The sequence below is a fragment of the Acomys minous genome (assembly GCF_964271855.1).
Source record: "Acomys minous genome assembly, chromosome: 4".
Lineage (NCBI taxonomy): Eukaryota > Metazoa > Chordata > Mammalia > Rodentia > Muridae > Acomys > Acomys minous.
Window position 1 is genome coordinate 75361521 of NC_140486.1, and position 22207 is coordinate 75383727.

Genomic DNA, 22207 nt, shown 5'->3' on the forward strand with positions numbered 1-22207 from the left:
GCTTCTAGACAATAAAGCTCTATAAAATGTTGATGAAAGAAGAGAGGAAAAAGGGAAAGACACCTATGTTCAAGTAATATAGTTAAAATGTCCATAGTACCTAAAATAACCTATAGATTCAATGAAATACATATCAAAACACCAAAGGCATTATTTCTAAAGGTAGAAAGAAATGTATGGAAACACACACACGTGCACATACACACACACACACACACACACACACACACACACATGCACACATACACACACACACACATACACACAGAGGCATACACATTTGAATAACTAAAGTTATGTTAAGCAAACAGAACAAAACCAGAAGAATAATGCTACCAACTTCAAAACGTACCACAAACCTGCAGTGACAAAACACCATGGTTTTGGCACAGAAACAAACACAAAAAACAATGAAGCAACAGATAATCTAAAAATAAACTCTCAAGTCTCCAGCCAACTGCTTTTTGACAAAGATATTAAAAACACACAATGAAAGGGGATTTTTTTTTTTTAACTAGCAGCTTTGGCAAAACTGGATACTCACATGGAGAAGAAGTAAGCTAGACCCCTACCTTTCACTAAATGTTTAAAGAATGAATTGAATGTAAGATCTGAAAGTACAGAAGAATACAGGGAAGCACACCAGAGCATTGGAATGGACAGGAGATTTGTAGACACCCCCTCCCCCAAAGCACAGGAGATAAACATGCATAAATGGCACGCACCTTTAATCTCAGCACTGCAGCCGGATCTCTGTAAGTTCCAGGTCAGTCTGGTCTACAAAGTGAGTCCAGAACAGCCAGGGCTGTTGTACAGAGAAACCCTGTCTCAAAAAGAAAAACAAAACAAAAAATTTAAAAATGCACAAACGAGATGACTTTAAAGTGACAAACTTCTGGACAGCAAAAGAAACAGCTCTCAGAGGGAAGAGGCTAATTTAGAATAGGGGAAAGTATTTGCAAACTATATATTTGACAAAGGATTAGTATCTAGACCATATAAGGATATCAACAAATTTGGTGGCAAAACCCCAAATAATCCAATTTTTAAAATAGACAATACACTTAAGTTGACATTTCTCAAAAGAAGACATGAAAAAGGCCTGTGTGTCCCTCCCCTCCCCTGGTGGTCATTGGCCACTGGTCCCCAGAGACAAAGGAAACAGAAGCAGTGAACACTGAGTTAGGAGTAGACTTCCAGGATCAGATTCAGGGACACTATTCAACCTTACTCAGGGCGAACAAAGGTTATATAGTTCTTGGGGGATGGGTGAGGGGTTCGCAAGGTAGGTATACACTCTTGGCTCGGAGTTAAGGTGCCAGGAAAGCTTTACATTCCAGGAATTACAGAAATGCTTAGAGACATTCTCCAGATAAATTCAGGAAGAGAGAAACAAGACCCCTGCTGAGAAAAGGAATCCAGAATCCTCCATTCTGTGTGAGTTTGGAAGAGCTGTCGGGGACTGTGACTTCAAACAGCAGGGTCTTCTATCATGCCAGGAGAAGTAAAAATCATGTCCAATATCCCCAGTCACCAGGGAAATGCAGATCCAACCACAGGAAGATGGTAGCTCACTTCACTAAGGATGATTACAATCAACGGGCACAGTGGCTGACATCCCAGTACTCAGAGTGGTAGAGGCAGGCGGATCTCTATGAGTTTGAGACCAGACTGCTCTACAAATCCAGTCCAGGACAGCCATGTTTTGCAGAGAAAGTCTGTCTCAAAAACAAACAAACAAACAAACAAACAAACAAGTATGACTACTGTTAGGATACTGCCCCAGTCTGCCTAGCAACCTATGACTTTACTGTCTACCCTGTCACTGGGCATCCCCTGCCCAGGAGTTTATACAAACTTACCTACCTCTCTTTCTTCTCTGTCTCTGTCTCTGTCTCTGTCTCTGTCTCTGTCTCTGTCTCTGTCTCTGTCTCTGTCTCTGTCTCTGTCTCCCTCCCTCCCTCCCTGCCTCCTTCCCTCCCTTCTCTCTCTCTCTCTCTCTCTCTCTCTCTCTCTCTCTCTCTCTCTCTCTCTCTCTCTCTCTCTCGGGCACTCTCCCCTTCCTTCTCCCCCCCCATGCTCATATAATAAACCTATCCATATACTCTGTTGTGTGGTACATATCTCATATTTCATATCTTATTTTTTATATTTAAAATTAGTATCCCTGTACATGAAAAGCAACCCCATTGTCTTTACCACAGGAACTTTCTCCACCAGCACACAACAGATCTACTTTCTCTAAACTCATTCCTTGCTGCTACACTCTGAAGCTGGCTGACTGTAGCTCCTGTGTGCACCATCTCATCCAAAGCTCGTATCCTGCCAGATTTCCTACGTTCAAGACAGCACCGAAACAGTCATCCATAGCTGCTCTAGTCCAACCACACAGATGGTGTCAGCTGGACCTGCATTTCCCCTCCTAGCCACAGATGTCCTCAGACCCTGGACAGCAAATGTAATAGCCTACTCTCTGGGACCTGGCCTTTTAGCCCCCTGTCGCCACCTACTGTCAGCAGGAAGCAATTAAAGACACTGATTACTTCATGCCTTATCCATTTACAAAAGGCTGAAATGGTGTCTTCCAAACCCCGGGACAAACAGCTCCAGGTTTTCCCAGAACTCCTCAGACCCTACCTGCTTCAGGACATGGCTGACATACCCTACCCTTTACCCTGAACTTTCAGGAAAGAGCTTTTCCTTCCCCTTCACCATATAATCTGGACTTTTTTTTTTTCCTTTTGCTTTTCTTTCGCCCTCTTTCCCCTTTACATAGCAGCCAAAAGCTGCTTCCAATGAACCGACGTATATATATTTTAACTTACCTTACATAAAAGCAACCCAACGTTCCTCATTTTTTAATTATAGGAAAAGGGAGGGATGTTAGGATTCTGTTTTAGTCTGCCTACCTGTGATGTCATTGCCTACCTGCCACCGGGTGTGGTCCTACCCAGGGCCATATAAAAGAACAGACTCTCTCTCTCTCTCTCTCTCTCTCTCTCTCTCTCTCTCTCTCTCTCTCCTCCCTCCCTCCCTCTCTGTCCCCCCCCTCTCTCTTTCTCTTCCCCCTCTCTTTCTCCCTCTTACCTTTTCTCTCCCTCCTCCTCTCTCTTCCTCTTTTTCTCTGTCTCTGTCTCTCTGTTTCTCCCTGGGGTACCCCTCCTCCCTTCTTTTCCTTTTCTCCCCCTGCCCATTTAATAAACTTCTTCATTTAATATCTGTGCCTGGCATCTTATTTTTTAATAATTAAAACTACTATCAACAGATAAAGAAAACAAGTGCTGACAAGGATGTTGAGAAAATGGAGCCCTTACACACTTCTAGTGTAAATATAATTTACCACAGCTATTGTTCAAGAAAGTAGTGAGTTTTCTCAAAAAAATTAAAGCCAGAAACTATTATATGATCCCAGATAGGCCGCTACTAGACATATATCCAAACAAGCGGAAATGACTATGTTGAAGAGACACACTTCTTCGTTTATTGTAGCACTATTCATAATAACACATAACTAGATGTTCTTATCCTTTAGCTGATGAATGGTTAAAGAAATTATGGTATGTAAATCTGTATAATACTACTCATCCATTAAGAAGAACGAAAAGAAAAGAAGGAAAAGTTGTTACTTGTGACATGGATGAAAGCGCAGGATATGATGTTAAGTGAAGTAAGCCCAGAGCAGGAAGACAGGCACCAATAGTCTCATGTTTGACGTAGCTCTCACTCATAGAAAAGTTAACTGATTTCTTTTCTGTTCCCTTATTTAAAAAAGCACCTTATCTCCCTGGATGCAGCACCACATACTGGTAATTCCAGACCATGGAAGGCTATGGAAGGAAGATTTCTATATCAAGTTCTCCATGGGCCAGACAGTAAGTTTTTGTGCAACCTGAACTACATAGCAAGACTCTGTCCCATCGAAGAAAAAAAAACTTTTTAAAAAATGGCATTCCTTATCTCTGCCATTCTCTTTTTCTCTCCCCATTGTACGTAGTTTTTCTTAGATTTCTGTACAAGTTGGGAGCAGGAGATCATCAGGCCTTTCTGCCACAGTTGGAGACTGGAAGCCATGAGTAGATTTTGTTGTATGTATGTATTTACTCCTTGCTCCATTGGCTGATTCGCGTCTCTGACATTTTACAGGCCTTTTTCAACTAGTTTACTTGAGCCAAGTAGACTTTGCTCATTGTTGGAGTTTGACCCTCTTCTCTCCTTTAGGCGTGGAGTGTGTTCTGGTGGAAAATCCGACTGTGTGTAAAATGAATATGCAGACTGTGTATTCCCCATGAAAAAAAATAAGAAACACCTCAGAGTTGTGTATATCGAGTGCTTAGTATTGCTGGAGTGTCCAGGGCTCTGGCTCCACCTACCTACTGTCTACCATTCCCTGCAATTTTCCCAATTAATGAACTGTCTTTACCTATTGGCCTTGTTATTCCGCGATTAATCACATTTCTTCCCGATTCCAGGCTGCACAGGCTGTCCTCTCAGAATGCTTGCTCCTCCTCTAAGCCCGCCTGCCTTGCTACCCCACATGTGGTTTAAGCTCCACCACCATTCTTAGAATGACCAGAAAGTTTTCCTGCCTTTTAAAGCCTGTGTATCCCTCCTCTTTGAAGGTAGTTTCTCTTTCTCCATACCTTTCACCCCTCGGCAATCCAGCCAAGTTTCTATAATATTCACAAAATTCTGGTAAGAAGTAATGACTGAGAGCTTTGCATTTTTCTTATAAATGAACTAGCTGTAACAGGTTCTAGGACAACAACTAAAAGTAAATACATAGATGTGAGTCTTTCAGAAGCTTCCCAGGTTTGTATGGGCAGCTGTCTTTATTCTTTTAAAAAAATATTTATTTATTTATTTATTTATTATGTATACAGTGTCCTCCCTGCATATATGGTTACACAGCAGAAGAGGGTGCCAGCCAGATCTCATCATAGATGGTTGTGAGCCACCATGTGGTTGCTGGGAATTGAACTCAGGACCTCTGGAAGAGCAGACAGTGCTCTTAACCTCCGAGCCATCTCTCCAGCCCCTGTCTTTATTCTTAAAGCAATGTCACTCTGTGTTTATAAATATATTGAATATCTGTCCAGATTACTATCTTGTTGCCCTTTGTGAATTTCTTGCTTGTTCTCTCAAACAAAATGTACTTTTTAGGTTATTTCAGAAACAAGTCTGCATGTGAAATCTCAAACTACTATACTTCTAGATGTGCAAGATAAAAGGTGCTGTGATCATGTTTTAACAATTTCTTAGATTTAATGCCAAAAGTACTCATATCCTATAAACCTCTGCTCACTGAAAAGAATAGGAAAAGATCCTCTGCCTCTGCCTCCCGGCTGCTGTGGTCACATGAGCATGCCACAGTGCTCAGCCACATCGCCAGGGTTTTTATTAAGACTGTGTTCAACTGGGCAGGAAACTGACTGCATGAATGATTGTGATTCCCAGCAAGAATAGTTCTTTCCTAATGGGCTCCTTTCTGGTTAGTCATATAGTATATGCTTTTCCTTATATTTCTTTTCTCCCTTGTATTTCTTAAATAGCATAATATTTTCATTATTAGAATTATAAAAAGAAAATTTATTAATGAAAATTACTGAATTCAATAAAAAGGGGGTGAGGATCTTCTGACTCTTGTGACACAAATACTTAAGTCCAGATAAAAGTTTCTTTAAATAATTGAACTAAACTCTTTTGTTTTAAAGCCCCATGACTGATATAAACCACACAGACTCCATTTAGTTGTTCTCAGCTTTATTCATTTGTCTCCAAGTAAAATCACAACTAGCTTAAATATTAGTGCCAATGGAAAAACTATATTAAATTTTCAAAGTTTCCCATGTTCTATTTGTCCAAATTCCCTCCCTCTTCCACTGCTCTCTGTAGATCGCACTCCTGCAAAAGCCACCCTACAACTGTTTTCCCAGGTCTCCGCAGCATAAGTGCAAGTGCAGTGGCAGCCACATCGATGATAAGAACATGACGCTAGCACTAAGTACAGCTTCTGTCGTACAGAATTCAACCTTAGCCTTGCACACCAAGCTTCAGCTATAAAGTCATTTGGAGCTCAGGTACATAGTCATGTGCTGTTTTATTTTGTATTTCTAGGTCAAACTAACAGTTATTAAATAATGATTTTTTTCTTTTTTAGTCAAACAGAATGTGCCAGCAAACCCAGGTAAACTGAGGTAGCTTGCTTACTTACACTGTTACCAATACAGTAGAATTTTCCTACCTAGTTGCTTCACACACACACAAGAAATTAAGACTCCCCCAAAGGCAGTATTATATTTGGTTATAAATACATTTCGACTGATGATTTGATAAAAACTTAATTACTACAAACAGTCAGAACTAGGCTAAAATTGCCCTAGCTATAATTAATTCTGCCTGAGAATGACACACTCTACGAAGAAAAATACCACTTGAATTTGTAGGGTTATCACCATGCATCACATAGACTTTGTCTTTGTTAGTTCGTTCAGGAGAACACATTCTACATGCTCTAAAGGCATCAAAATGCCAGCTTGGTATTTGTAACTCCTCTAGCAGTAAACATTTCATAGCCATTTTTAGTGACAGCCAACTTGTAGAGATGACTGCATCTACTTCACTCACACAGACCTACACATGTGAACCTCGACCTTTATCTTTGGGAAGGTAAGTAGACAGTGGTAGTAATGTAACAGAAACATAAAAGAAGCTAATTTTGATCAATCTTTCTGTAGCTGTCTGGGATGCTGAGGTATATCAGTCACGGGCAGCTTGCATGACTTACGCTGGTATTATTCACAAGCGACTCTGACCACTAGATTGTGAGATAGAATCACCAACAATGAAATCTGTCGCATTACCCTGACAGGAGAGCAGAGTGGCGATAAGGGCAAAGCATGGGGCATCCAGGGTGAGAATTTGAGGAGGTGTACACACTGTCAGGACCCTGCGAGCAAGGGCAGCTTTCTGTTTCATCTCTGACATTCACTCACTTCATACTCAACCCTTCTGCATGAGAGCTTCAAGAGACAATGGCAGCAGGAAGTGGGGTACTTGAGCTTCATACCCTACTACTGAAGTGAGGCTCCAGCAGTAATATTATTACCTCAAGAAGAAAAGATGTGATCATCTCTCACCTAGTACTTGCACATTTCCCTCTTTGCAGTGGAAAATTGAAGTGCTTTGCTCCTAGGCAAAGTCCCTGCACCCCTCCCCCTATGCCTCTGGTGAGGATGCAGTGATTCCTTTCACAGGTCCTAGAGCTCCTCTGGTCAACAACAGTTCAGTATATTGAGCTCAGTTACCTTCGGATAGAACTCTTAACCCTATGTCTTACCTGTCCCCACTTTTACACTCCTACTCCTATGTCTGCCCCACTCCTACCCTATACAATGGCCAACACTATCTCCTACTCCTGTGTCTGCCCCACTCCTACCCTATACAATGCCTGACACTATCTCCTACTCCTATGTCTGCCCCACTCCTACCCTATACAATGACCGACACTATCTCCTACTCCTATGTCTGCCCCACTCCTACCCTATACAATGCCTGACACTATCTCCTACTCCTATGTCTGCCCCACTCCTACCCTATACAATGACCGACACTATCTCCTACTCCTATGTCTGCCCCACTCCTACCCTATACAATGCCTGACACTATCTCCTTACTTTGATTGCACTGTGGTCTGCTAGTTCTCTACCTTAAAAATATCCACTCAGCAGAATGTGGTTCAGTCTGTCACCTTACAAGTGGCTCCCACTTTACCTTACTAAATTTTATCAGAATTAATTAAAAACCTCCCATCATTGTGGCAACCAAAAATGCCCTCATATGTTTGTAAACCATTAGCTATGGACACTCTAACCATGTTGAAAATTACTGGGGAAAAAAATGTATCTTTAATATGAAATAAACCAAAGCAATTCACACCCCCAGTATCTTTCTGTTTTATCATTGAGTTGCTCTTTCACACACTTCTATGGACCTTAGTTTGCGCCTGAGACTAATAATTGGCACTACACAGATATTTTTGATCTTCAAAATAATCCTTTGAATGTGAGACAGATCTGTGGAGAGCAGAACGGGTACACAGGGTGGTATACACATGCAAAAAATGTCAAACGATGAATTTAATTAATAAAATATCAATGAATAACAATTACTAATAAGCTCCAAAGTAGGAAATTGTTTGACATTCACATAGTGAGATGTAGTGTGCATTCTAACATATAGACACACAGACACACAGACACACAGACACAGAGACCTGAGTGCTTCAGTTCAGAACTTCAGTCGCAGGCTGAGAGTAAACGTGGAAACACACAGAACCAGTAGCCCCGATTTCCAGGAACTGGTTTCCTATAATGGGCCCAAAGTAGTTGACAACTGAATTATCTACCATAGCTCTTCTAAAAGATATCTGCCATCCTGCAGCTGTCAGTAGATGGTTAAAATGTTAAACTCAATTCTCTATCATCATTGTTTCCAGTGTGAAATAGTTTAGCGGGGATGTGCAAATCAGAAACAAAAACAAAGGTCTAAATAACAAACAAAGAAACAAAAAAAACCAGAGACAGAAAAAAAAATTACATTTAGTTCTATAACCATTTGAGATATACTGGGAAGCACCAGTGAGGGGCATGCATATGGGCTTAACTCACGATGTACACGCCTTTAGCCATATAGGTTGTCTCCATTACCAGTTCACCTGGGCATTTCAAAACTTGTAGTCAATTCACTAAAGAATAAGAGATGTTACAACACAATCAAAGGGTACCCAAGAATTCTATCAATAAAGAAATGCCAAAACCACAGTGCTAGACACACTACTGATTATTGACTTACAGTACAAGTGATCGTAACCTGTGAAGGTTTCTAGTTTATCAAATTATCCATATCTGAACAAAAAGAAAATCCACAAGTTAGTCTCTGCTGCCCTCTTACACCTCTGTGGACACCCAGTCAGCAGAATGTCAAAGCTAGATCAGCTGAAAGAGCTCATTAATTTCTCTTGCCTATTCTCAAACTAGAGATATTGCATGGAACAAATAATACAAAATTCATGTTTAGCTTCATATAAAGCTGTATTTCACAAGTTGCCAAAAAACCTTGACAACTCTGCACAGCACTGTTGTCACAGAGTATCTGAACTCCGTTCCTCAGATTCTTATCTTGTCTGTTATTTTTACTTTCATAGTTTATTTGGATGTGAGAACGCGTTATTATTATTATTGTTGTTGTTGTTGTTGTTGTTATTATTGTTGTTGTTGTTATTATTATTATTATTATTATTATTATTATTATTATTATTATTATTATTATTATTATTATTAACAACACCAGATCCGCTAGGGGACGACACAGAACATTGATAAACTCCGCAGACGCTCAATTCGGCGTCAATTTGCGCATGCGTACAACTACGCTACCCTTAGCCTTTTTAACCCCTACCCGCCTAGCGCGCTCGCCCGCCACTGCGCAGGCGTCAATGTCGGAACTCCATTGGCCGGCGTGACGGAAGGGGCGAGGTCCAGTGCAGAGGCCTCGCGTCAGTTCCGGTCCTGCTGACGGCCGTTTCCTCCTCGGCGCAGCCTCCCGCCATACATCGCTGGGTGGAGATGCCCGGCCGCGGCGTGTGCCCCGACGACCGCGCCGCTTCGGTTCCCGCCCCTACGTCGGCTGCGCAGACCGCGGCCCTTAACAACAAGGTGCGGTGGGACGCCGGGGAGCGCCTTGGGCCGGGCCCGGGACGGTGGGCGGCGGTTCCGGGGCCGCAGCTGCCCAGTTGCCTCCTCCCGACTGTTCTCAGCACCCGGCAGCTGGTGTTCACTCTTTCCTGCAGACTTGCGATCAGGGAGGCATAGACGCTTGCCCCGTGAGAGTAACAGAGATGACGCTGGGGCAGAGGTTTTCGTTACGCTTTTGCACCGCTGTCCCCTCTTCAAACATAGGTCCGTTGCTCAGTGGTTATGCTTCATCCAGTTAGCCATGCACCCGCCTGGGCGCCATCCTTGACGTCCATCACGAAAGTTTAAAAATCTGCCTGGATTCTTCCAGATACAATGACCCAGGCAGAAGCTGCTGAACTGGTTGCCCTCAGCTGCCTGCTACCCAGCTTTGAGTGATTCTAAAAGCACTCATCTGCTCTTCACTCAGCGAGGGCAAATAGGACCCTAGTAAATTAATCTTTTCTTTCCCTTGTTCCTATGGAATGAGTCTCGTAAGTAGCTCAGATCCCTTATGCCCTTGCCTAATAGCCAAGATTTTAGGGATGCGCCCCCATGCCTGAACTATCCCATTAATTTTAACGTACAGTTACAGACAAAATCTTTAAACATGTATAGTGGAGGGGTGTGGGTATAGGCTTTTCAGGTATCACATGTCCTGATTTCTACATCCCCCCCCCCCCAAAAGGACATCTTCGGTAAGTGGCCTTATTGCCGCTGTATCAGTGTTGTGTGGTGCCAACTAAAGTGAGATGAATACCTGTCGTTCCTGTAATGAGCATAAAAACCCTGTACACGCAAACTTGGATCTCAAGGAGGATGCACCCATGTAGCTTGGTAGTTCATTAGTACACCTCTCCCCTCTGCAGTGTGGAGACATAGGAGTGCACACTCATCGGGTAGGCGTGAGTTTCCAGAATACTCTGGCCAACACTATAAGAAGTCTCTTAAGACTTATGTGTGAGCACTTCATAGAGTTAGTGCCTAGGCAGACATTCATCTGATGGCCAGGAACAAACCTAGCTTAATGAGAGCAGCAGAATGCAGTCCTTGGTATGCAGTAAGAGCGATACAGGGCGGAAAACCGATGTTTTATCACCCAGGTAGGGGCATTCAGTACCATTTGTTTTATCTGAATGGCTGGCTGTCATCTAGTATATACATAAAAACCACTGGTTGTTGGGAAAGGGAGAAAGCAACATTCATTTTATTTCTCTTTTAATCTACAGCAAGACTCCACAAAATTAAGTAAAGGAGTGGTGTTAGTTTGAGTAGACAGTGTCTTACTTTGGTTAAAGGTGTGAGCCATATGGTAACTGGCCCCTGGCAAGTTTGTCAGTTTTCCTTCTCCAGCTGTTTTCTACTGAGCCCAGACTGAGTGCATTGCATCTTTACAGTGTTCATTTATACAGGCAGTCCATGACCAACCCAAGCCCATATCTAGGTTTAAAGCAGTGACTTAAAATGTCCTCACTAGGGGCTGGTGAGATGGCTCAGTGGTTTAGAGCACTGACTGCTCTTCCAGAGGTCCTGAGTTCAATTCCCAGCAACCACATGGTGGCTCACAACCATCTGTAATGTGATCTGATGCCCTCTTCTGGTGTGCAGGTGTATATGTAGGTAGAGTACTGTATACATACTACTAAATAAATCTTTTTTTTAAAAAAATGTCCTCACTAAACATACTTCGAAAACTTACGCTTTAGGTTTTTCTTTATTTTAATAGATTAAAGAACAAAAAATTATTGTGGATGAACTTTCTAACCTGAAGAAGAATCGGGTAAGTTACTATAGGAATCGAATAGTATACTATATATTAAAATTACAGGTTAGATCATTTATGCTAAATACAAAATTCTAACATCCTAGTTTATTTTTCTGTATATGTCAATATACAGATCTCAGTAGGCACATATAGATCTCAAAGTTGAAAAACCCTTCCCTCTTAAAGTTTAACAAAAAGAACAAATTAGTTCCTTTTCCACAGAAAACTTTAATATTCCAAATACTTACCCTGTTTAATGCCCTTTTAATGAATGTGTTCATAAACTAGCTACTGTTTCATGCTTAGGTTTAATGTGAAAAATTACATCTTAAATGAAGAAATGATTTTGAATATAGTAAATATCTAAAGACAGCAACGAACTATAGTGTTGTGCCCATGTGGTAATGAAAAAGAATCGTCATTAGTCAGAAAAGGTCCCCATGTATTATTCATTTATAAAGTAAATCATAAACCTGTAGCTAGGATCGCCTTTGTTGCTGAAAGTAAAGTGGTATAATGCACATGCTATCCAAGCAATCATTCCTGGGTGGCAGACTATTGAGTGACTTTGTATTTGTCTATAGTTGAAAAATTATTCTTCTGAATATTCCTGAAGTTGAAGAATAAGTGATAATAGGATTCTATTCAGCATCACTCTGCAAGTCACATCCTGATAATGTAAATTTCTTTTGCAGAAAGTATACAAGCAGCAACAGAACAGCAACATATTCTTTCTTGCAGATCGAACAAAAATGTTTTCTGAGAGCAAAAGTGAGTAGTCATCTTTTTGGTTCTCTTTTGAGTTATATATGGAATGCTATAGAAAAACCTTTTGTAGGCTTTTTGTGAGAATTCGTAATGGTTCCTCAGTTAAACCCTATCTGAGTGTGTGTGTGTGTGTGTGTGTGTGTGAGTGTGTGTGTGTGTGTGTGTGTGTGTGTGTGTGTGTGTAACAGTGATCTGTTTCCATTTAGCCTTCAGAACTTGTGTACAGTTTTTTTTTAAAAAGGCTCTTCAGCTGGGGTGGAGTTGGGGTTTTGATTGGTTTGATCTTGGGCAACCAGCCACAGCTGCCGAGAGCTCACAGTCATAGCAGCTCCCGCAGGTCTGAAGACAGTGTTTTGCAGCTGTCCCTCGTTGCTGCTGTGATGGTCTTCTTGGCTCCCCGTCCCCCTTGTGCTGTGATCCCCGAGGTGTGATGTAGATGTCCGATTTACAATCGAGCACTCCGCCGTCACGCATTCTCTGCACTCGCACTAGTTGTGGCTTTCTGTGTTAGCTGCCATCCACTGTCAAATGAGATTTCTCTGAGGAAGGTTGAGAGCTGAACTGATACGGAGCTGTTGGCAGTTGACGGCTGCGAGGAGAGGGTATTCTCCCAGGAATGTGGCTCCTGGTAGAATGCCATGGCCCAGTGGAAGGAGATGGGTAGGGTGGTCTAACAGGAACTTTTGTTCAACTGCTTCAGTTGGTGTCTGGGAGGCTTACTTACTGCCTCTTTCTGCTAACCTAAGCCTAGTCTTGGAAGCTTCTAGCCTCTGTATAATCTAACCTAGGCCTAGAACATTTTCAGCCTCTGAGACTTACTGCTTAGTAAGCTCACCCTTTCTTGTTCTTACTGAGCTCTGGGCTGGTTCAACTCAGCTCTTCTGGCTGTAACTGCTTTCCTAGCTGACTTACTCAGTCTGGCTTCTCTCGGCCCCTGAATTGCGCTGCTTGGCCTCAAACTAACTCAGCAATCTGTTTTAATCTTCTGACTTGTTCTGTCTTCACAAGCTCGTGTCCAGCTTGTTTTCCCATTCAACCTCCCAGTAAAACTCTGTCCTCTGTCCTCATCTCTGTGCTGCTCCCTTCCTTTTCTTCTCTCGTCTCATGAGAGTTGGGCGTATCCTATTCTGTCAAATCTTCTCTGATTTGCCACCTTTTCTGCCACTCAGTTAAACATCACTTTCAAACATGGGTGCTTCCTTCTAAAAACTAACTTTACCTTCACTGTCTGGGATTAAAGGCTTGCACCACCGTGCCTGGACCTAAGTTTTTCTTTACCTGAAACTTGCTCTATACCAGGCTGGCCTTGAGCTCAGATCTGCTTGCCTCCGTCTCCTGTATTAAAGTTGTGTTTGTATTCCAGCTGGATCACACAGACCTAGAAGGTCTTTGGATGTGATCTCTTGACAGAGCTGCCATGTTCTGAATTAAAATTCCTCTAAAGGGTGGAGTACGAGGTGGCTGTGACCAAAAAATATCATAAACATGTATTAAAGTTGAAGAAATAGAAAAATTACTTCTAACTTTAAGATGTGTTTGTTATAGTGGCTAAGTAAGATAGACATGTATTTTTAAGAGCTTGACAAAAGTTTGAAAAAACTGAACTTGTGGGTCAAGACCCCTTTGGGGGTAACATATCAGATAATCCTGCATATCAGATATTTAGATTATGATTCAAAACAGCAAAATCACAGCTATGAAGTTCCAGGAAATAATTTATGGTTGGGGTCACACAACAGAAGGAAATGTATTAAAGGACTCAGCATTAGGATGGTTGAGGAATACTGCTCTAAGGTCTTGAAGAGTTTAAAAATTGTGTATGTAAAGTGCTTTGCCAAATGCTTGGCCCAAAATACTCAGTGAAAAGAAACTATTACCAAAATACCAGCATTCTTTGTCACTAAAGCATTGTGAGTTATTACTCATATGGTTTAATGTTGAGAAGTAGCCTGTTTTGTCTATGACTTAATAGGTAAACATTTCTGAATTTTTCAATATTTTTTTCTCACTTCCTCCTAACAGATACCTTAGATGAATTAAGAAAAGAGTACCAAGCATTAGAAAACAGTGAGACAACCAAAGTTAAGACACAGTCACCTTGACTTCACATAACCATGTGTGGCATTTGCTGTTCCGTAAGCTTCTCTGTTGAGCACTCCAGTAAAGATTTAAAGGAGGATGTACTGTATAATCTTAGACGACGGGGCCCCAATAGTAGTAAACAGCTGATAAAATCTGATGTTAACTATCAGTGCTTATTTTCTGGTCATGTTCTTCATTTGAGAGGTGTTCTGACACCCCAACCTGTGGAAGATGAAAGTGGCAATGTGTTCTTATGGAATGGAGAAGTTTTCAATGGAGTCAAAGTTGAAGCGGAAGACAGTGACACTCAGGTTATGTTTAATAGCCTTTCTGCCTGTAGCAGTGAGTCTGATATTTTGTCGCTCTTCTCTAAGGTCCAAGGTCCTTGGTCTTTTATATATTATCAAGCCTCTAGCCATTCCTTATGGTTTGGTAGGGACTTTTTTGGACGGCGTAGCTTGCTTTGGCATTTTAGTAATCTGGGCAAGAGTTTCTGCCTTTCTTCAGTTGGTGCCCAGATATCTGGAGTTGCAGACCAGTGGCAAGAAGTCCCAGCATGTGGGATTTTCCAAATCGATCTTAATTCTGCTGCTGTTTCCGGATGTGTGATTTTAAAATTATACCCTTGGAAATACGTTTCTAAGGAGAATGTTGTTGAAGAATGTGCTAATGATCTGACTCGGACTCTAGCAGGATTGCCAGCATGTGTATCAGTGGTAGCAAACGAAGGCAAGCTGTACCTTTCAAAACCTATTGTTCCCTTAAATAAGAAGCTGCCTCAGGTTCCATTGAAAACTCACTGTAGGAACAGTTCCAGCGTTCCAGTTACAAGAGAGATGCTTGATGCATTTCTTAAAGATGAACATATGAAAAAAGTAGTCCAGCAGTTCATTGAGGTCCTGAATGTTGCAGTCAAGAGACGAGTCTTATGTTTAGCTAGGGAAGAAAACCTGACATCAAAGGAAGTTTTGAAATCTTGTAGTAAAAGAGCAAACGTTGCAATCCTGTTTTCTGGAGGCGTTGATTCAATGGTGATCGCAGCCCTTGCTGATCGTCATGTTCCTTCAGAGGAGCCAGTTGATCTTCTGAATGTGGCTTTTGTGACTAAACGAAAGACCAAGCCACCTATTCCTAAAGTAGAAAGAAAACAGCAAAACTCCCACAACATCCCTTCTGAAGAGCCCTATCAGAATACTGCTGTGGCTCAGGATCCCGATGACGCTGAGGTGCCCGACCGAGTGACAGGAAAAGCAGGACTAAAGGAACTACAGTCTGTCAACCCTTCTCGAACTTGGAATTTTGTTGAAATTAATGTTTCTCTTGAAGAACTACAAGAACTAAGAAGAGCTCGAATATGTCACTTAGTTCAGCCATTGGACACAGTTCTGGATGATAGCATTGGCTGTGCTGTCTGGTTTGCTTCCAGAGGAATCGGTTGCTTGGTGACCCAGGATGCTGTGAGATCTTATAAGAGCAGTGCAAAGGTATGCTCCAGGACTGTTGCTCTGAGTTTCTGAGACCTAATTTTGACTGAATACCCTTTCTAATTCAGTGTTTATTATATGTTTTTTGATATTTTCTGACGTGTGGTTTTCCTCCTAAAATGTTAGGACTGTAACTTTTTAGGCATTATGAGAAAAATAGAACTTATTTTCTTTATCCTCTTTGTCGTGTTCCTGGCTTTCTTTAATCTTCTGTAGGTGATTCTCACTGGGATTGGTGCAGACGAGCAGCTGGCAGGTTACTCCCGTCATCGGGTCCGCTTTCAGTCTCTTGGTCTAGAAGGGTTGAATGAGGAAATGGAAATGGAACTGGGTCGCATTTCTTCTAGAAACCTTGGTCGTGATGACAGAGTTATTGGTGATCACGGAAAGGAAGCAAGGTAACTCATTACTGAATGCTTTTTAGTGAAAGTGTGAAAGGAGACATCACATTCCTTTTCCTTGGAAACTGGTCCAAAACAGGATTACCAACACTCCTGTTACATGTTTAACATTTACATTACTTTACATTATAACCAAGTCCAGAACAAAGCTGAAGGAGCCAGGGAGCAGTTGCTTCCTAATAAGCAACTTTGCAGTCATGTTCTAAGATGATAGAATGACTAATTCTTTTTAGGACCATGATGAAAACAAGACTATAGAAGTGAAAGTAGTATGGTGTGTTTCCAAGCTCAGGCAGTTGAAGGCTTTGGTTTTTGCTGTACAAACCCACCATGAGTTTCTCCTCCCACATTGAAACATTTGGTTTGTCTGTGTAGGCATGTCTACTGTGGTGCTCTGTGGAGGTTTTGTGTGTGTGGGCATGTCTACTGTGGTGCTCTGTAGAGGTTTTGTGTGTGTGGACATGTCTACTGTGGTGCTCTGTGGAGGTTTTGTGTGTGTGGGCATGTCTACTGTGGTGCTCTGTGGAGGTTTTGTGTGTGTAGGCATGTCTACTGTGGTGCTCTGTGGAGGTTTTGTGTGTGTAGGCATGTCTACTGTGGTGCTCTGTGGAGGTTTTGTGTGTGTAGGCATGTCTACTGTGGTGCTCTGTGGAGGTTTTGTGTGTGTGGGCATGTCTACTGTGGTGCTCTGTGGAGGTATTGTGTGTGGGGGCATGTCTACTGTGATGCTCTGTGGAAGTTTTGTGTGTGTAGGCATGCCTACTGTGGTGCTCTGTGGAGGTTTTGTGTGTGTGGGCATGTCTACTGTGGTGCTCTGTAGAGGTTTTGTGTGTGTGGACATGTCTACTGTGGTGCTCTGTGGAGGTTTTGTGTGTGGGGGCATGTCTACTGTGGTGCTCTGTGGAGGTTTTGTGTGTGTAGGCATGTCTACTGTGGTGCTCTGTGGAGGTTTTGTGTGTGTGGGCATGTCTACTGTGGTGCTCTGTGGAGGTATTGTGTGTGTGGGCATGTCTACTGTAGTGCTCTGTGGAGGTTTTGTGTGTGTAGGCATGTCTACTGTGGTGCTCTGTGGAGGTTTTGTGTGTGTGGGCATGTCTACTGTAGTGCTCTGTGGAGGTTTTGTGTGTGTAGGCATGTCTACTGTGGTGCTCTGTGGAAGTTTTGTGTGTGTGGACATGTCTACTGTGGTGCTCTGTGGAGGTTTTGTGTGTGTGGGCATGTCTACTGTGGTGCTCTGTGGAGGTTTTGTGTGTGTAGGCGTGTCTACTGTGGTGCTCTGTGGAGGTTTTGTGTGTGTGGGCATGTCTACTGTGGTGCTCTGTGGAGGTTTTGTGTGTGTGGGCATGTCTACTGTGGTGCTCTGTGGAGGCCCCAGGCCCGGATTTGAGTCCTTTGCATGTTTTCTGAGCATGGTTTAATACTGTTGTAGATGGCCTAAAGTCTTCAGAGACCAAGCCACTTTCATAGATGCTTTTTAAATCTTTAGTTTATTTTTACCTACAGCATAATTCTAATGATAGTAAAGGCATACTTAAATGCAACATCTTTAAACATTAAGGAGACAGGAAGATGTAATGGTATGAAGAGTAGAACTATGGAGCTAGATATGGCAGTTTACATCCAGTAGGCAGAGTCTGGAAACTCATGGGTTCAAGACCTGGCCTACATAGCAAGGCCCTTTGTCAAAAGTAAAAAGTGAGCGAAACTGTTAAGTGGCATTTTCCTAAAAGGATTTGGCAGGCAGGCAGGAGCTCACATAAGCCTCATGAGAACAGGGACACGACAATGCACACAGTTCTCTCTGTCTGTCTGAGAATTGTCTCCAATCTTTATTTCATGCTTTTTTTTTTTTTTATGAATTTTAGATTTCCTTTCCTGGATGAGAATGTTGTGTCTTTCCTAAATTCCTTGCCAGTCTGGGAAAAGGTAGACCTGTCTTTGCCCCGTGGAATTGGTGAGAAGCTTATTTTACGCCTTGCAGCTATGGAACTTGGTCTCCCAGTCTCTGCCCTTCTGCCAAAACGGGCCATACAGTTTGGATCTAGAATTGCAAAACTGGAAAAAACTAACGAGAAAGCATCTGATAAATGTGGAAGACTCCAGATCCTACCTTAGAAACCTCTCAAAATTACATCATAATATGATTCCACCATATAACAACATTTTGTGACAGTTAACTAAAAATAAACAACTGCTGTTTCATTTTGGGTTGTAGTGCTTTCACAGTTCATTATGTAAATTTTTACTTTTCCCATCAAAGCTCCTTTTGACCAAACACATGAGGTAAGTTAGGTGGGGTTCCCTAGATGGCCTCAGCATTGCGGTTCTTAGAAGAAAGCCCAGATATCTGCAAGGTTACAATTGGCCTTTCTGGAAGTTTCACCCAAGAAATGGGGTGAAGTAGGCTGGAGATGAAACAGCATCCAGCTCTTTAAAGACTTGAGTTCTGCTTTGCGAATGCATGATGGGGCTTTTAGATGGAATTGTAAAGAGGGCATGGAAGGTTGCTTTCCCACCCTAGTACCTTGCCTTACCCATCTCTTCATCTGGCTATTCCTGTGTTACCTCCTTTTGGATGTAAATTCCTGAGTTCTGTAAGCAGGCTGTTAACACTGTTAAGAGGAGGCTTGGGAGAGTTCAGTTCACATGTGGCTAGAGAGAAGGAGCAGGGGCCCTGACTTGCACAGGGCCTTTGAAGTGCCAATCTTGAAGGACTGAGCTCTTAACCTGGCACCTGGCACTGACTCCTGGTTGACAGTGTCAGAATTGAGTTAGATTATAAAACACCCAAGTGATGCTCAGAGAGAGGGGGTGGAGTCGGGGTAGGATTAGACACGTCATCGTGTAAAAGCATGGATAGATTGTTCTCCTATGGCCTTCATTGGAGCCATATCTGCAAATAACTCAATTTGCTCTTATCTTCAGGAGCCTTGGCTTGGGCTTTGATGTTTCCAAACCAAAATTTTGAGTAGCTAAACAGTTTGAGATTCATATTTCTGAGTCTTAATTCACGTATCAGCTCATTTTCCTACTTGACCTTTTAAGACATCTTAAACGTTCTCTGGGTCCCCAAATCTACTTGTCATGTCCCATTCTTAAACATTCACAGAAAGATCAGTTAATTCATCCAAGACTTGTCCCCTTCACAGCATCAGAACTCTTAAACAAGTTTATTTCTCAAGAGTTCTGGTGAGTGGAACCCAGGAGCAAAGGTAGAAGTGGTTTCCTGGAGTCATAGCCTGGTGTATATTTGCATCATGATTTCCAGATGACTATAGGTATACCATCATTTTCTTTCTTGCCACTAAAAATGGAAATGACCATCTACCCATCGAAAGGCCATTCTCTGTCACTCACTGTATGGTATAGCAAACTAAAAGCTAACTGACCAGCTCCTGCCTAACCCCTATCAAGATCTCACCACAGGTCAGTATCACTCCTACACTCTTGAACTGTTAATCACTTTGTAACGTTACTGTTGACTATCTCGGGCTGAATACCTTTCTGACCCTTTGATTTGGAGTAAAGAATTGTTATGAGGCTGACAGACTAGTCTGACAAAGCCTTTCCTGTGCCCTGAGTTCCTGGTAAATGCAGTTTCACGCATAATGCCTGAATGAATAGGAGTTCTGCTCTAGTCACTAGGAATTTCATTGCTCAATGTCAAGTTCAGAGAGAGTTAAACTCCCCTGACCTGGCAGCAGCAGCTAACAAAGTTGGCCATCCTCCTCCCTTATTCATCAAACAGATTCCTTAGCTTCTGACAGTTGTGGCTCTCCTGCTGATCCTAACATCTCTCTCTCTAACTGCATTTTCTCTCTCCCTTTCTCTCTCTCTCTCTCTCTCCCTCCCTCCCTCCCTCCTTCCCTCCTTCCTTCCTTCCCTCCCCTGTCCCTTCCTTTTCTTCACCCCATCCCTCCACTCTTCTTTTGAGACAGGATCCTATTATATAGCCCTGACCTTTAAATGTTAAATTCCCTAGGCTTCTGTCCTGGATGTCAACAGTATACCCTCCCTTGGTGATTTCAACCACCCTTCTGGCTCCAGTTACTTTACGCTTACATGAATTGGTATGTCTCACCTCAGCTGCCATGTTTAAACCCCTTCTGATACCGAAGAGATGTGCCTGACATACCTTTGTTTCTCTAGTACTTTAAGGTGAATTACGTTCACAGCTGAACTTAATCTTGTTTTGACACTCTGTAGCTCCTGATAGAAACTCAGGCGTCACCCTAACACTTTTTTCAGTACATTGAAACCCCATAATGTGTTACCAGTAGCCTACCTCCCTCAAATTTCCCACCTAGCCTGCACTGACCACCATTGTTACTATCTTAGCCCCGTTATCTGTATAAACTCAGGAGCACACACTGTCCCACCCAATTTTACATACTCATTTTGTGCCCATGTCCCTTGATTTCAGTGCAATGGTTTGTTTTCCTCAAACTTTCAACAACACTACCCTGCCCCGGAAGAGCCATTTCAGCCACTCTTTGTATGGATAACTTATATCCCAGACTTGTTTTTTAAAGTCACTCCACAGGCATCTGAATGAACGTTTCTTTTTGGTGCTGTCAACATCTTACACCACATTGGCAAGCCCTTGGGGTTTTACTGTGGTCTCTATCCTCTGGCCTGGTGGTTTGCTCATAATTGATGTTCAGTAAACGTTTGTTGCGCAATAGGGTTCCAGACTGGGACCCTCAGAGCCCGGCACTTCCCCGTGCCACTCAAGGGTTTCTGTTTTTGTTTTTTGTTTTTTTTATAAGCAAATGCACAGTAGCAGAGACAGCGTGGGGCTGGGCTGAGATCTAGAGAGAGGTTAGAGGACTTGTTCTCATGGGATCAAGCATAAGGCTGTGGCCTTGGGACAACATGTACAGAGGTCGCAAAGCGCAGACCACACTCGCGCTTCAACTGAGGCACAGCCTGCGCGCAGGAGGCCCTAGGACAGCTTTACCAGGCTCAAGAGCTTTCCAGGAGTTCTCGCCAGCTTTGGCCCTCAGTACAGGAAGGGCCCTCCCCCAGCTTCTCTGAACGCCTCGAGCTCTGGGGTTCTGGTAGGGAGGTTGAGAACAATTGAGAAGCCATCCCTAGCAACGGCTGTCTGCTCCGCAAATACCTTAGAGGACCATCGCGGAAGCAGCTCCTCTCTCCTAGACAAAATCACTTCCAAGTAGGCCTTCTCTTTTCCCTGTCCCTTTCCATCTCCTGCGCGGTCGCTGCTAACAATATGATCACAAGTCTTGGAGCGGGATTGTGGTTCTGAAAACTGTGAGCCCCCGTCATGCCCTGTAATCTCCTAAATTTACATGTTGGCATCTAGGAAGTAGAAAAATACCCCCATAAACTGGATTCTGTACGCAGTGTCAGAATTAACTACAAAATACAATTTTTCTGCCTCAACTCGGATCCAGAAACAGGTATTTTTAAAAGGTCTAAGTGACTTTGGTGCTGGCTGCAATTTAAAAAAAATCTCTATAATGGAGACTGATGGCATTAAACAAGTAAAATAAGTACTGTGTTTTACTTGTGCAACATCAAAGATATGCAAAAAAGGGTAATAGTTATTATTGTGAAAGCAGCATTTATTTGCTCCGACCCTAAGGAGTAGGTGGGAGGACAGCTCAGCGGAGGAGGGGAAGAGACGGGAGGCATGCGGCTCTCAGGAGTTTCTAAGAAGGGAAGGAAAGGGGAGGGAGGTAGTTAAAAATCTTTTCGATGAAAAATGAAGTATACATTCTCAAACACAAACCGTGTCTTTCTAAAATAATGCCATATGCTATGTAATGATGAAGTTCTGGTTTTTATTCCAAGTGACACAAGTTAAGGTCATTTAAGGGCCCAGCCTCCTGTGGGTGCTGCCATCCCTGGGCAGATGGACATGTGTGTATAAAAAAAGCAAAGTGAGAAAGCTGAAGTAGCGAGCCAGTAAGCAGTTATGATCTCTGCTCAATTCCTCCCTCCAAGTGCCTG

At 42.6% G+C, this 22207-nt stretch overlaps 3 protein-coding genes across 6 annotated transcripts in view; all 3 read left to right on the forward strand.

Annotated features, from left to right (window-relative positions):
- Positions 1 to 3788: 3788 nt before the first annotated feature.
- ASDURF (ASNSD1 upstream open reading frame) lies at positions 3789 to 14426 on the forward strand (the record flags this gene model as incomplete). Its single annotated transcript, XM_084779535.1, has 6 exons — positions 3789 to 3872; positions 5893 to 6015; positions 9465 to 9713; positions 11458 to 11511; positions 12192 to 12267; positions 14287 to 14426. The coding sequence occupies 6 exons, from the start codon at positions 3789 to 3791 to the stop codon at positions 14364 to 14366; spliced, it is 666 nt and encodes a 221-aa protein (XP_084635661.1). The 3' UTR covers positions 14367 to 14426.
- Positions 14379 to 18438, forward strand: ASNSD1 (asparagine synthetase domain containing 1; the record flags this gene model as incomplete). Its single annotated transcript, XM_084780755.1, has 3 exons — positions 14379 to 15830; positions 16047 to 16228; positions 18097 to 18438. 3 exons carry the CDS (start codon positions 14379 to 14381, stop codon positions 18344 to 18346), a joined length of 1884 nt encoding a protein of 627 aa, XP_084636881.1. The 3' UTR covers positions 18347 to 18438.
- The window catches only part of ANKAR (ankyrin and armadillo repeat containing), a 53604-nt gene continuing 49773 nt past the window's right edge, over positions 18377 to 22207 (forward strand). For 2 of the 4 annotated variants that reach the window (XM_084780747.1, XM_084780749.1), the window contains exon 1: positions 18598 to 21407. The gene's annotated coding sequence lies outside the window, so the exon portion shown is untranslated. Of the gene's footprint in view, positions 18515 to 18596; positions 21408 to 22207 lie in introns of those variants that run through there. The other 2 variants (XM_084780748.1, XM_084780750.1) reach the window with 2 other exon arrangements.